Here is a 13,725-nt window from a genome sequence, read left to right on the forward strand (position 1 = left end):
AAGTTTGAGTTCAGGTTGTACGACATCTTGGTGCGCATACTTCAGGAGTACCGGAATTTCAAACAATCCGTTTCAGGATTAGATTTCAGAACTTCATTTACTTCACGCAAATGGTAGATTCAGATTCGGATATTTTATTTTTATCATGCAATTAACTGCGTGTTTGCCATCGAACGTCGTTTTCGATATGACCATGACAACCGTTGTAGTTGGTGTGGCTCATCGTGCTAAGCGTTAGGAATACGCTCGCTACCGCACCTCTGATTACTCTGATTCGAATCCCATGCAGGGATGGTTACGTGCGAGAGGATTGCTGACTCCTCGCCGCTGTAGGGTGGTTCACGTAACCGCTGGTCGCTTACGGCTTCCTCTATCAAGTCCATGCTCTCGAAAACAAAAATATCTAACTAATCCCATACCCGACACGTAATGGTAACCGGACGAGAGGCCGTGGTGTGCCATATGGTTAAGCGGTTATATCGACCCCTTCCCCCTGGATAAATATGTAAATCCTATCCTAGTTGATGCTTCTGATACCAAAAAATTCGTGACGTGCATAAAGCGTTCGTGCATCTTTGACGTAAAAGAAGAATGCCCGATGAATCACAATATGTAGTTTTTACCTTAGAACCGTGGTTTTCAAAGTGTGCGTCGCCGCGTCTTTTCAATTTATCTGGGGCGTCTAATTCTCGTTGGAACCAAACTTGAGAACTGGAGAAGAAAATAAATTTGAAAATTGTAACGACCAACCTTATTTATATGTGACCTCACTAATGTCACGGGTCATCCAATACTGTTCCAATTATGACATCACACACACTGGATAGGCTTGCGTCATGCATGTCATTCATTTCTAATCTATTTATGAACAAGAGGGCTATGCTCATAGTGACAAATTCTGATGGCGTCATAGCACACAAAAAACGATAAATAAAAGTAATAGCCTTCTAGCGAAAAATATAATCTTTACTCACTGAAAATTTCAAAGCAATTGGTCCAGTAATCAAGGGGAAAAGTTATTTTTTTAAAACGATACGAAGAAGAAGAAGACCAACAAGAACAAGATTACCAAAAATATGAAAACAATCCATAGGTCCAATTACGTGTCCAACAAGGACATATCGAGCGTTGTTGAGCAACGTTCTGCGCTTGGACTCAAACGGATATTCAATATTGACATCACGTCAGTTTCCTCCAGACATAATTCAAATCAAACTCATCGTAAAAGAGGTCTTTTATTGAAAGGTATCAAGGCGTTTTTCAAGGAGAGTCGCAACTTGAACCTATTTTTTGAAGGGCGTCACAATACCAAGAAGTTTGAGAGGCGAAAAGAGCCGCATGAGACCGGCGCAAGAGCAGCGTGCGGCTCGCAAGCCGCGGGTTGGCTCCTCCTGTTCTCGCGACTTCAAATACTGGAAATGTGCAGTCCATTAGTTGTGGAAAAAATAAGATCCATAAGTCCAAAAAGAAAAAAGGATTTTCCACACAATATCAAAAATTTATTCAAGATTTACAAGTTAAGTGGGTGGCTAGTTGACCTTCAAAATCCTTAGAAACTTTTTTTCGCGGGAGAAGCTTCAGGTAACCCAGTTGTAGCCGGCAATAGCCCTTTCATTTGTGGTCTGGTGGCTTTTCTAGTTAGATGATTTGCAAAACCTTAGATATTAGAGAACTGATTCTCAACCAGTGGACCATGGTCCGCTGAAAGATTTTTTTTGGGGGGGGGGGGGGGCAAAGAACTATTGGAAATTGATAGTTTTATTTATGTCACAATAGTTCATTTTGATTGTAGCAGCAATCAATGACGATGCTGTTTACTGCTATGTAATTCCCATTCTAATTATAAACGTTTAAATATTCACTTTCGCGGAAAGTTCTTGACTTTCCTGTAGTTTTTCCCTTACAATAAAAAGTTAATGAGCCACAAGAATTTTTGGCGACAAAAATGGGCCACGAAAGAAACAAAGGCCGAGAACCACTGCACTAGAGCCTTGTTTGTCGCTGCTCGATAATCAGCTTTAGTTCATCACGGCTCCCCCTCCCTAGTATAACTGCGTGATTCGATTTTTCTCTGATATTGTTTATGGTTGATTTTTTACTGGTTGAAAAAAAATAAACTTGTCTCGGATACAGATTAAATTTTCTGATTGCTTCACTCGTCTAATGATTGTTTGCCTTGATGAAAAAAAAACTTTTAATTTATATTTCAACCTCCCAGCTCTATTGCTGTTACTTTTTTATTGGATTAATGACTGCATTTTTTTGTTGAAAAAATAATAGATCTCTCTCTGTGAAACGGGGAATATAAAAGTGCAATCAGGCATGTCTGTAACCGGGAACGCTCTTGCCCACTGACTTGACAAATATTTTCTACTCTTTCCGTTTCCCACGCGCAAATATTCGTGTTCCCTTAAAATGGTAATTGCATTGACAGTACCAACAATAATTATAAAATGGCACATTATTTACTTTCTAGTGCGAACTCTTTATAAAATTCTGCCAGGTCTTGGCATATCGTGGATATTCTGGCTTTGTATAGGAGCCGTGGTGTTGTTGCTTGCGTCTGCCAGTCTGTAGAATTGCCGAATTGGCTATTGGCTTTGTTTTCAGCGTCGGATTATTCTTCTGGATTTTGACAATTAGTCATGGTGAGTCACTAATTTAAAATATGCTTTTTCAATTTTTTTTTGTATTAGCAATTAGAATTTTTTTCATGAAGGAGAGATTTATTTCCATAAATCTGTAAACAATGTTCTGATGTTAGGTCTGCTTGTTTTTAAAAAAACATGATAATTATTGATTTTTATTTCTAGGGGATTCTATTGTTTATTTTGTTTTTTCATTTGAACTGGGGTCTCATGTAGTTTCGTACCTAACATACCGGTACTTCTAGTTGGCGTAGCATAACAAATTTTTATGTGTCAATCCTAACCCCCACCTGACTACGCCATCCAAAAATTATGTCATTACGACGTCACAGTGACGTAATAGAGCTCTTCAAACTATACTAACTGTCATTCAAGATGAGCACCCAAAATCGGACAGCTATTTCTCTCGTTTTCCTGACGCATGCGGCCGGCCAGGCATTTTTTTGTGGCCCGTGTCATGGTTGGGATTTTTCCACAAGGAACTAAAATAGTACGATGTCAACTATTAGTAAGTTTTATTGTGTCATTTATCATCAAGAGTCCGTCCGACAAACTGTAAAAAGTGAAGCAAAAAATTCCCCCTGTTATCCACGTTAATGTTTTACTCTATTGTTATAATTCAATTATAAATGCAATAAACGAGTTTCGGTCAATCCATTGTGCCCGAAGAAAGGTTTGCAAAGCTAATTGCACATTCACTTCGCATATCTGCAATGTTTGGCAGTTCTTATATTTGCGAGCAGTTTTTTTTTTTCAGTCAGCCCTTCGCACACGACTAACGGACGAGCATTTGCATGTTGTCTTAAGACTAGCAAACCAACGCAAAATAAGGCCAAACATCGAGACCAAATATCCAGCACGAGTAAATGAATATGTTTCATGTCTCGTTTGTTGTGAGATTCAAGTGTAATTTCAACGCAATATATTCAGATGCCTATTTTTGTACCTAATTTCTTGGTTTGCGGCCCGTGTGGTCAATAAATTTCAAAAAGTGGCCCGCGACATATTTTGTGTTGGAGACCCCTGCATTAGGGCAACATTGAGGTTATTTTTGGTGAAATTAATATTATGTAAATCAGGGTGGTTCAGGATTGCGAAACTGAAGGGCTGCAAAATATTCTGAGAATGCCTTGCATGTCTCAGTCGGGAAAACCTAAAGGCGATCAGAATACTGCGAGTTTACTCACTTTAAATATCTTAACAAATATCATTCTCTACATATGTATTAGGATGAGGGTGTATTCATTCATAAGGACACATGTCAAAATAAGGACGTTTGTTAAAAATAAGGACAAAAATATTTTCTAAGACAAAGGCCTTCAAAATCAGGACAAATCTTAGAAATAAGGATGTTATTGCAGCCCTGATTATAGGTCAAGTGGAGAAAATAACTTTTGTAGGAATCTTGGGATCCCAACCTCAGCTAGAATAGGTAAAAATTGTTTTGCCAATACATACAAATATCTGCCAATGGTTTACTAATATTACTATGCATCAAAATTATTCTGTGGAGCCCACGGAATATGCCAGGGTTTGGACCACCCTGATAAAAAGTATATAACGAATGAAAATACAACTCTGCCACTTACCCCACCAATCATAAGCAATTAAAACATTCCAACCTAACCCCTAACATTACTAAGTATTACACCACATTGTCTTTTTCAGTCTGCCCTCGGATTAAACGAGCATCACCAACAGCAAGCATTGAATTTCATTCGATTCAATCGTTACAAGCGTTCTCAACGGTTAAAAGGTCTTGATCATTGTTTCCAAGATTTAAAAGACAGCAGGTAATCATTGGAGCGTGACTAGCCAGAATCTTCTCATCCTAGTATAAAAGTACCAGTGCTAATATTTTACCAATATTTCCAAAGTTATAATAATAAGATCATATCGAACAATAGTCCACTGATATGTAAGTTATGATATAAATTCAAGTAAAAATTTATTTCAACTTCATAATCTGCATAACAGACGATAAAATAAATGAAAACAAATAAATAAAACTGATTACAAATCAGGAAAACGAATTATGTGGTTATGTGAACCACCCTGCGGCAGCGAGTAGTTTAGCAATCCTATTGCACATAATTATCCCTACTTGGGATTCGAACCCACACATATATTCAGAGTCAGTTCCACTGAGGGATCACATATACCTTCCCATTTTCTTAACTGCTTGCATTTTTATGTCTTGGTGTTTCATGAAGAGGTCGAAATAAATTTATTTTTTCTCCAGACTATATGAGGATACTTACACAGTGGACGAAGTCACAGAGATGCTTGATGGACTTCTGACAGTTTGTCGAAGCGAGATGGAATCGGAATTACTCAATTCTAGCCACACGAGTGTGCTGTTGATGCGACAGATGTTAACTCAAGCAGAAAAATGGCACCTGAAGATCGAGGCTGATATCTCAGAACTTGAAAACAGGTTGGGTTTTGGATTTACATAACATGGGTGACCAAGATCGAATAGTTTTGCATACTGGTAACCACTAGCGTACTGGAGTGGGGCCAGAAAGTGTCACCTCGTAACTAGGTGTGGATATTATGTCACACCTATTATGTGTTTATTACTTATCGATTTTAATCGGTAAGTATGTTGATAGGTATTTATATGTCTGTTTGTCTGTTAGATGCACGCGATATCTCACGAAAGCGTGATTGAATCTGCTCCAGATTTTGCATGTGCATTCATCTTATCTCGGACCAAAAGCCTATTGATTTTGGGCGAATTATGTCGTATAATTAGCGAGTTATTAATTATTTAGTGATGGGACACAAGGTGTCACTATGGAGTAAGAGCGCTGTTTTGGAGGATCCCCTAACTTTCGATCCATAAGTCTTCGGTCTCTGACCGATATTCTCGTTTTACCTTTCATTAAATATGCATTGAATTCTGTGTGTGTTCTTTGATGAACATGATCCAATTTTCAAAATATCGGATAGGCCTAGTTCATATTCGAAAATAAACCTTCAGAGTGTATTCGGATTGGTTAAGTGAAATCACGAGGACTCCAACTACACAGTTCCGGATCTCCACACCGTGACATGAGCTCTGGAGCGACATCTTATGTCAGAGCTGGGCTTCAGTCTCGGCTTTGGCTCCATAGCCATTAGGTTTTTTGACCTTGGCCACGAACATAAAAAATTGCGGCTTTGCAGAAGTGGGAATAAACTGTGATATAAGCTAATTTTGAAATTAAACTTATAATTATATGAATTCAACTTGGAACTTTTTAATTAATATTAGGAACTGAAGTTTAAAATTATAGATTTTTTTGTATCAGGTATCAGAAAATTATAAATGTGAAGAAATAATCAGATGGTTGGGAGCTGGAGCCACTGATATTTCTGGTAGCTTTGGTTTCACCAAAATGTCACAGCTCCAGGCTTCGAGTCCCCAGCCCTTGTTAAGTCTTAGGATTTGAATAACATAACATGCTTTGTACTTAGCTTTATCATTATCTTATATGTCTTGGTTCTCAAATAACGTAGGTGCTCCAACAGTATGTGTACCAGGTTAGGGTTAGGCTATAATTTTATTCCAATTTTTCTTATTTTAGTTCTATTACAACTTCGGGGACTCTCTGTGTATCCCACGTGTTTCAGTCCCTTTATACAACTTGATGTAAAGTAGGCGAACAAAATTAGCTACCTCCATATTCGTACACACACTTCTGGAGCGCCCTCGAATATTCATTCTCATTAAATTTTCATGAACAAATGTAGAATAAACGACTTTGTACTCAGCGTTGGGAAAATTGAAAATGCTGAATATTGTTAAAGATATTTGTCTGATCGGCAAAGACCTTCCATTTTATTCCAGTGCCCACAAATAAAGTTACATTTTCATGATTTTTTTGCCAAAATGGCTGAGTACTAATTTCGAAAATTGAAAATGTCCAATTCTGATATCTGATGGGGAAAGTTTGGACCTCCTGAAGTATGCTCACCCAAAATGGCGCACAACCTGAACTCATCTTGGTGCGCATACTTCAGGAATACCGAAAGTTCTTTAACTCCTATAAATCCAGCGCCCACAATTCGAACTGTCATCAGTAATTTATTCTTTCGCCATTCTGAAAATACGAACTATACATTTACAAATTATGGTAAAAGAAATAAAAAAAATTCGCATTCAGGGTCAAAATAAACGTCAAAAACCAATACTGGTCATCGAGCGGAGGCACCCTCGGGGAAGTCTAACAGAATGTGATAACGAACAAAATATGTTATTCAAAAAACAATAGATACATCAAGGCAACCTGCTATATATCAACCAGTCGGTTTTTCAATAATAGAAAGTTGACCCCAAGCATAAGCACTTTAACATAACAAACTTAATTTGAATTAAATATTGCTTTTTTGGTATTGAAGTATGCGCACCGAGATGTCGCATAACCTGAACCCTAACCTAGTACGCAACCTGAGTTCAGGTTGTGCGCCATCTTGGTGCGCATACTTCAGGAGGTCCCTTTTTTTTTGTCAGACTATATTTTCTTTTTGATCAAGGCTAATGATGAGAGCAGCTATAAATTTTATCTCATTTTTCCGTTTCAGAGAACTTCTTGAACAGATTGCAGAATTTGAAGAAAGAGAACTGACACTAGGTGGCTCCTCATCAGCTCCAAAACCTAAACTCGCCCCGTTAAATGAAACTGGAGGGACTGCACTTTTACAAATGGTGAGTTTAATAATACCGGGAATGAATCGATATCCGAATCAATGTGACAATGTTTAAATAGATTTTCTTGGTTTTGTGTGGCATATTTGAAAAACAGGTCGACAGATATTTCGAATTCTATCTCCCGACTCCAGTCTGGAAGAAAATTTTAATTCCACATCTGAACACTTTTCCAACTAAATCTTACTAACAAAAACTTGTAGTCTTCTCCTCTGATTGGCTATTTAAAATGCTTGGTTAATTACTTCGATGCTTTTTGGGTATTTTTTGAAAAATTTGTACTTAGATAATAGACCTCTGTAATTCTGACAATAGAGTTCTATGTAATAAGGGTACTCCTGTAGTATATGTACAGTACCAGGTTATGGTTAAGCCATTATCTTATTCCGATTTTTTTTTCAGTTCTATTACGAGTTCGGGGCTGTCTGTGTTGGTTTCAGTCCCTTTACACAACTTGATGTAAAGTAGGCGAACAAAATTAGTTACCTCCATATTGGTACACATACTTAATACTGAACTATTCCAAATTCATTCTAAAATAATATTTTGGAATCTGGAATTCTGAATACATTCTAAAATCAGACATAACACATTTAGTTTTTAAAACCCAGTAAAAAAAAATAAGCTTCAATATAAATATCAGAATAAAACCACAAACCAACAGTATATGTACACAAAGGAATTGATAGTTTATAGCTATCAATAGAAATAATAGCAGCTTATGTAGTTGGAATAACAAGATAGAGGCGCAGTGTCTGTTGTTTGTACCATGATATTATGACAATAGTCTATTGACAAAAGGGCTATTTGTATTCAGATAATTTTGTATATTTTCTGAGAGTAATAAAATTCATGAGCAAACAGGCAACTGAAGTAAACAACAACAATCCAACATCCATTGTGCCTTTACATATTCCAATATTTAGGCCCAGATATTAATTTAAGTTTATCATGTATCAGCATATCGTTATTCCTTAAATTAGCAATAAGTTAGCCGATAGATGACCATCACCAAAAAAACATTCGTACATGGAATAACTTAAATTCACCGATGCGCAAATAATATGTTCTTATTGGCCGCTGACAACTAAGAGCTAATCCAATGAAAACATGAAATTTCGCCGCTGTGTTTTTGCAGAGTAAAAAGTACGCAGGTGGCGGCAATGAAATGGAGAAACAAATGATATAGTTTGGCCTAGATCAGGGGTCACCAAACTACGGCCCGCGGCGTCATTTTATCCGTCCCGCGTTAACGCGCAAAAATGGCAAAATATTTTTCCAAAGGAAATTTTCCCAGGCATCGTCTTCCTTGTTTATTTCGTAAAATTGGCCAATCAGCAATATGCAAAAAAGTGACGTGATAATAGGCCTGTCAAAATTTCATGTGACTTTTTGTGAATTTATTGTATTGCATTGACAAAAATATTGGCCGGCCCGTTTCAACACAGTTTGAGTCATACCCGGCCCACGATCAAAAAAGTTTGGTGACCCCTGGTCTAGATTGTTGTGGCGAGCGAACGAAAAAGCATGCGAGGAACGATAACAAAATCGATACAGAAAAAGAAGAGATCTAAATGTTTGCAAAACGAGAGAATGTGATATGTGATGTGATATAGAGAATATGACCTAGTTTTTTCCGACGAGGGTGCGCATGTGCTGAGGGTGTGTACGATGCGCAGGTTTCTATCGAGAATGTTTCCATTCAACGGAAACTTCTTGAAAGCAGCGTCGCAAATGTGTGACCTCAAACAAATATCCGATATTCTTATGAACGCCATTTCCGATATTCGAATACATTCAATACTTTATTCGAATTGGCCATCTCTGAACTGCCATCTACATGATGCCATAATCTCTCTCGGTTTTTCAGTGATTGCAGGGGATGCAACTTTGCCTCGAATTCAGCCTCATTTATTTATGAGTGTGCAGGATCTTGCTTTAAGCATATTTTCTTCGTTAAAAATTTTATCGTAAAAATTAAAAAAAACTTCACCAGGAAATAGAGCGACTGAATGGAGAGCTTGAAAGATTCCAACAGAGGAGTAAGAAAATGGAAGAACAGGTCAACGCTGTTTTGAGAGAGAAAAATGCACTTCAAGAACAAGTCAAACAGTTGGGAGAAAAGCCTGTTGCAACAATGGTAAGCTATCTTGGGTTCTTTGCTTGCTTAGTACTTGACAGTTCACAGCCTTCTAGATAAGAGGGAATAGAATGCATATTTGCCATTCACATGGTTGCCATGTGCAAGTGTGTATATGTGATAATCAGGGGTATATGTGCTCAGAAACGATGTTAAACATAGCACACATGTACTCGATCACCAGCAGCAAGTGTGACGATCTTAGCTAGCTGACCATTCTTGCATTATATGAGTCTGCAAAAGTCTGACTTAGGTCAGACAACACGTTACAGAAATATATATGTGTTAGTGTGCAGCAGGACTCTTAAATCACTCAGAATGGCTATCTTTATTTATGCTAGAATCCTTGCATTATATGCATACAGATCCACCAGATACAGAACACTAACAGAAATCTATTTGTGTTAGCGTGCAGCAAGGCTCTTAAATCACTCACCATTCATTTTTTTTCACAGGACTCAGCGACAGTCTCTCAACTTGAATCAGACATGAAGAAATTACGTTCAGAATTCAACGAAAATTTGAACGAAAAAATATCGGAAAATAGAGTTTTGGAAATTAACCTGACGACATCTAAACACCAGTTACTGCGAGTTAAGGTCAGTCTTGATGTGAATATAAAGTTGTATTTTTCTATGTGTTGCTTACTCCTATAGATTCGGATAACGCCCTATATATAATGCTATTGTTATCTAAAGATATGAGAGCTCTTCGGTGTAGCACATCGGGCTAAGTGTTATGAATATGCTCGCCACTGCGACTCTGATTATCCTGCATGAGGTCGCAAGTACGAATCCCATGCGGGGATGATCATGTGCGAGAGGATTGCTTGACTCCTCGCCGCTGTAGGGTGTTTCACTTAACCGCTGGTTGGTTACGGCTTCCTCCACCATCAAGTCTGTAATGCAATTAAGCAATTTTGTCTGCTTTTCTCTACCCAATATTGTTGCTTATTTGGTAGTAAATTTGTTTTTTATGTTTCAGGAGCAATTAGAATTAGCGGAAAAAGAGTTGGACAAAAAATTCCGCGAGACTGCAGCATATCGGAATATGAAAGATATGTTAACGAAGAAAAATAACCAGATTAAAGATTTGAGAAAGACAGTTGCAAAGTAAGAAACCTTCTTCATATGTTCCTCCATGACCAGGGGCGTAGCCTGACGTTTGAGGGTCCGACCCTCCCCCTCTTTTGAAATGTGAGAAAAAGCACCTTTCGGTATCATACATAACAATTTTTGGAGCTACGGAAGTATGCGAACCAAGATGGCGGACATCGGAATGTAATATGTGTACTAGGTTAGGGTTAGGCCATAATTTTAGCTATAAATACTACGGGAGGCTCTTGGCTAGTCTTCGAACTGATAATAGGACTAAAATAAGGAAAATTGCAAAAAAATTATCGCCTAACCCTAACCTAGTACATATATTACATTGCGATGTCCGCCATCTTGGTTCGCATACTTCGGGAGCACCCAATTTTTTGTAGCCTTAAACACATTTTAGACCCTCAAGACTCTTGAAAACCTACGTTTACCGGCCCCTGTCTGATTCCCCTAACTCAGGGGTCTCCAACACGCGGCCCGCCAGCCAATTTTTTGCAGCCTGCGTCATGGTTGGGATTTTCCCACAAGAAACTAAAATAATACAATGTCAACTTTTAGTAGGTTTTATCGTGTCATTTATCATCAAGAGTCCGGTCCGACAAACTATAAAAAGTGAAGCAAAATTCCCCCCTATTGTCCACGTTCATGTTTTATTATATTGTTATAATGCAATTATAAATTCGATAATTTCATTTCGCATGTTCATTGTGACGAAATTAACGAGTTTCGGTCAGTCCATTGTGCCCGAAAAAGGTTTGCGAAGCTAATTGCACATTCACTTTGCATACCTGTGATTTTTGGCAGTTCTTATATTTGCGAGCAGTTTTTTTCGACTATGAAAGTTAGCAAGTCAGCCCTCCGCACACGACTAACGGACGAGCATTTGCATGTTGTCTTGAGACTAGCACACCAACGCAAAATAAGGCCAAACACCGATACCAAATATCCAGCACGAGTGAATGAATATGTTTCATGTCTCGTTTGCTGTAAGATTCAAGTGTAATTTTAACACAATACATTCAGATACCAATTTTTGTACCTAATTTCTTGGTTTGCGGCCCGCGTGGACAATAAATTTCAATAAGTGGCCCGCGACATGTTTTGAGTTGGAGACCCCTGCCCTAGCTGTTACAGTTTAACTTGGCAATTAGAAATTTCATACCCCCCCCCTCTTTACAAGATTATTGCGACATTCCAAAAACAGGGTTTGAATTCAATATCTTTAATCTGCTATGTTTATATAGTTAGGAAAGCGTCCGCACTCATTATGTAAATTGCGATATAAATGACGAAATTTTTATTGGAAATATTCTTGGACACGATCTGGTAAGCGAACTGATGCCGTCATTCAGCATTTAACTTCGTCATTGACACCCCCTTAGGATAAATATGAAAATCCCATATTTGTAACCTGGTTAATTTTTCCAATATTTTTTCCACAGATATGAACCATCAGACTGAGATCAACACTTTTCATCAAACATTCACATTTAGAAAATATTATTTACCTGCACTAGCAACACGTTACCTATATTTATTGCATTATCCATTCCACTCGAAATTTTATGAAGTGTTATAAGGTACTTGGACTCGAAGTTCGTTCATAATGGTTTCTAGCCCCGAAATTGAAATTCTGAATTTCTGGGAGTGATGAAAGGAATAAAATTGGTGATGATAAGAGTCAAAATTTGCTACAGAAACTTTGACAATTTTCGCAGCCCTTATCGCTTGTAGCCCGTCTTTATCTCTTTATCTTTATCTTGTCATGATATTTATTGCCAATATCAGAGTCTCTTACAAGATTGCATGATATGGTAAGGGTTTGATGTTATGATACAAACCTTAAACATTTACTCCAATATTTTATACCAGTAAAACGTTGCGAAAACACTGTAGCCTGATTAGAAGATACAGGTTTCAAACTTATACATTTTTGACAAGGTTATTTATTTCATTTATAATTTTAAAATCCTGATTTTGAACTCAAGTTTCAGTTTCAAATTTTGATCCATGGGGGTAAAAAAAATAAAATTTTCCCCCTTTTTCACACTTATCTCCGATGCCCAGATTCATATACATTGGTTATCTATGTTCATACATATATTTTATGCACTGTATGTAGCCACCAACGTAGCTGCACTTTATATACTGTATTAATGTTGTTTATTTTTACTATATTCATTTCCTGACAATCTAGTTTTATATATGTCAAGTCAAATTTGATTGCATGTAATGGCCTATTAGTTTGTGTATCGGTCGGATATTAAGATTCCCAGAGGCGTATCCAGAAATTTTGAAATGGGTGTTCTAAAATTTATAATTGCCAAGTTAAGACTAACAACCAGTGGGCCCAGTCGAAGTCCGGAAAAAGTGGCTTTTTCAGTATCTTATGCGAAAATTGTCATGCGACAATTTCATTTTAATAATCATTAGGATAAAATGGCAACCCTGTAACAAAAACGGTTCCATTACATTGGAACCCACGACAAATTAGATTGAACCCGCGGATATTCGCATGGGTTGAAGTGTACGTGGATTCAAATGTACGGTCACCTTGAAAATGATATTAGCAATTGCTAATACCAGCGTCAACGTGGTTCAAATGTACGGTCACCACAAAAAACAGCATCATTGATTGCTACTACCATCAAATTTAACTAAATTTATCAACAACTCTAGAGCAATTTTTAGTAAGTCTGTGTCCCACCTGAAATTGTTCTTGTGGATCAAAAGGGCCATGGCCCACTGTTTGAAAACCAGTAAACTAGGTAATGTTGCCCCCGTTGTTCCTTGGAAACGAAGTCTCAAAACATTGCTTTTAGCAAGTTTCTAAAAGTATGCTAAGTGATTCTCCTTTGTAACCTTTTTCTATGTATTGTTGTATATTTTGTTAGCAGTTTTTTTTATGCAAAATAGTACAAATAAGAAAAATTGGTTCTAAATTGTTGCGTTGATTGAATTGGATGCGAGATTGCTTCGCTAGGACTCCGGTACCTGCCTAGATTAAACTTCCTCGAAAATCCGATGTGAGGTCTTTGATCAAAAATAGTAAAATCCTCGTTCAATACAGCGAGTTAAAAAAGTTGCGCAAAATTAAGTAAAAATTTTTCGTCATAACAACCTTAAAAAAGTAACTGTTAA

At 37.5% G+C, this 13,725-nt stretch overlaps 1 protein-coding gene across 1 annotated transcript in view; it reads left to right on the forward strand.

The window, feature by feature from the left end:
• Positions 1–13,526, forward strand: part of LOC120342765 (leucine zipper transcription factor-like protein 1) — a 35,387-nt gene extending 21,861 nt beyond the window's left edge. Inside the window, exons 2-9 of the mRNA XM_039411728.2 lie at positions 2,590–2,648; positions 4,317–4,441; positions 4,891–5,085; positions 7,218–7,341; positions 9,338–9,481; positions 9,937–10,080; positions 10,466–10,593; positions 12,027–13,526. Of these exons, the coding sequence (XP_039267662.2) occupies positions 2,646–2,648; positions 4,317–4,441; positions 4,891–5,085; positions 7,218–7,341; positions 9,338–9,481; positions 9,937–10,080; positions 10,466–10,593; positions 12,027–12,045 (882 nt within the window). The 5' untranslated portion in view covers positions 2,590–2,645 and the 3' untranslated portion in view covers positions 12,046–13,526. The remainder of the gene's footprint in view (positions 1–2,589; positions 2,649–4,316; positions 4,442–4,890; positions 5,086–7,217; positions 7,342–9,337; positions 9,482–9,936; positions 10,081–10,465; positions 10,594–12,026) is intronic.
• Positions 13,527–13,725: the final 199 nt, after the last annotated feature.

The sequence above is a fragment of the Styela clava genome, chromosome 3, assembly GCF_964204865.1.
Source record: "Styela clava chromosome 3, kaStyClav1.hap1.2, whole genome shotgun sequence".
NCBI lineage: Eukaryota > Metazoa > Chordata > Ascidiacea > Stolidobranchia > Styelidae > Styela > Styela clava.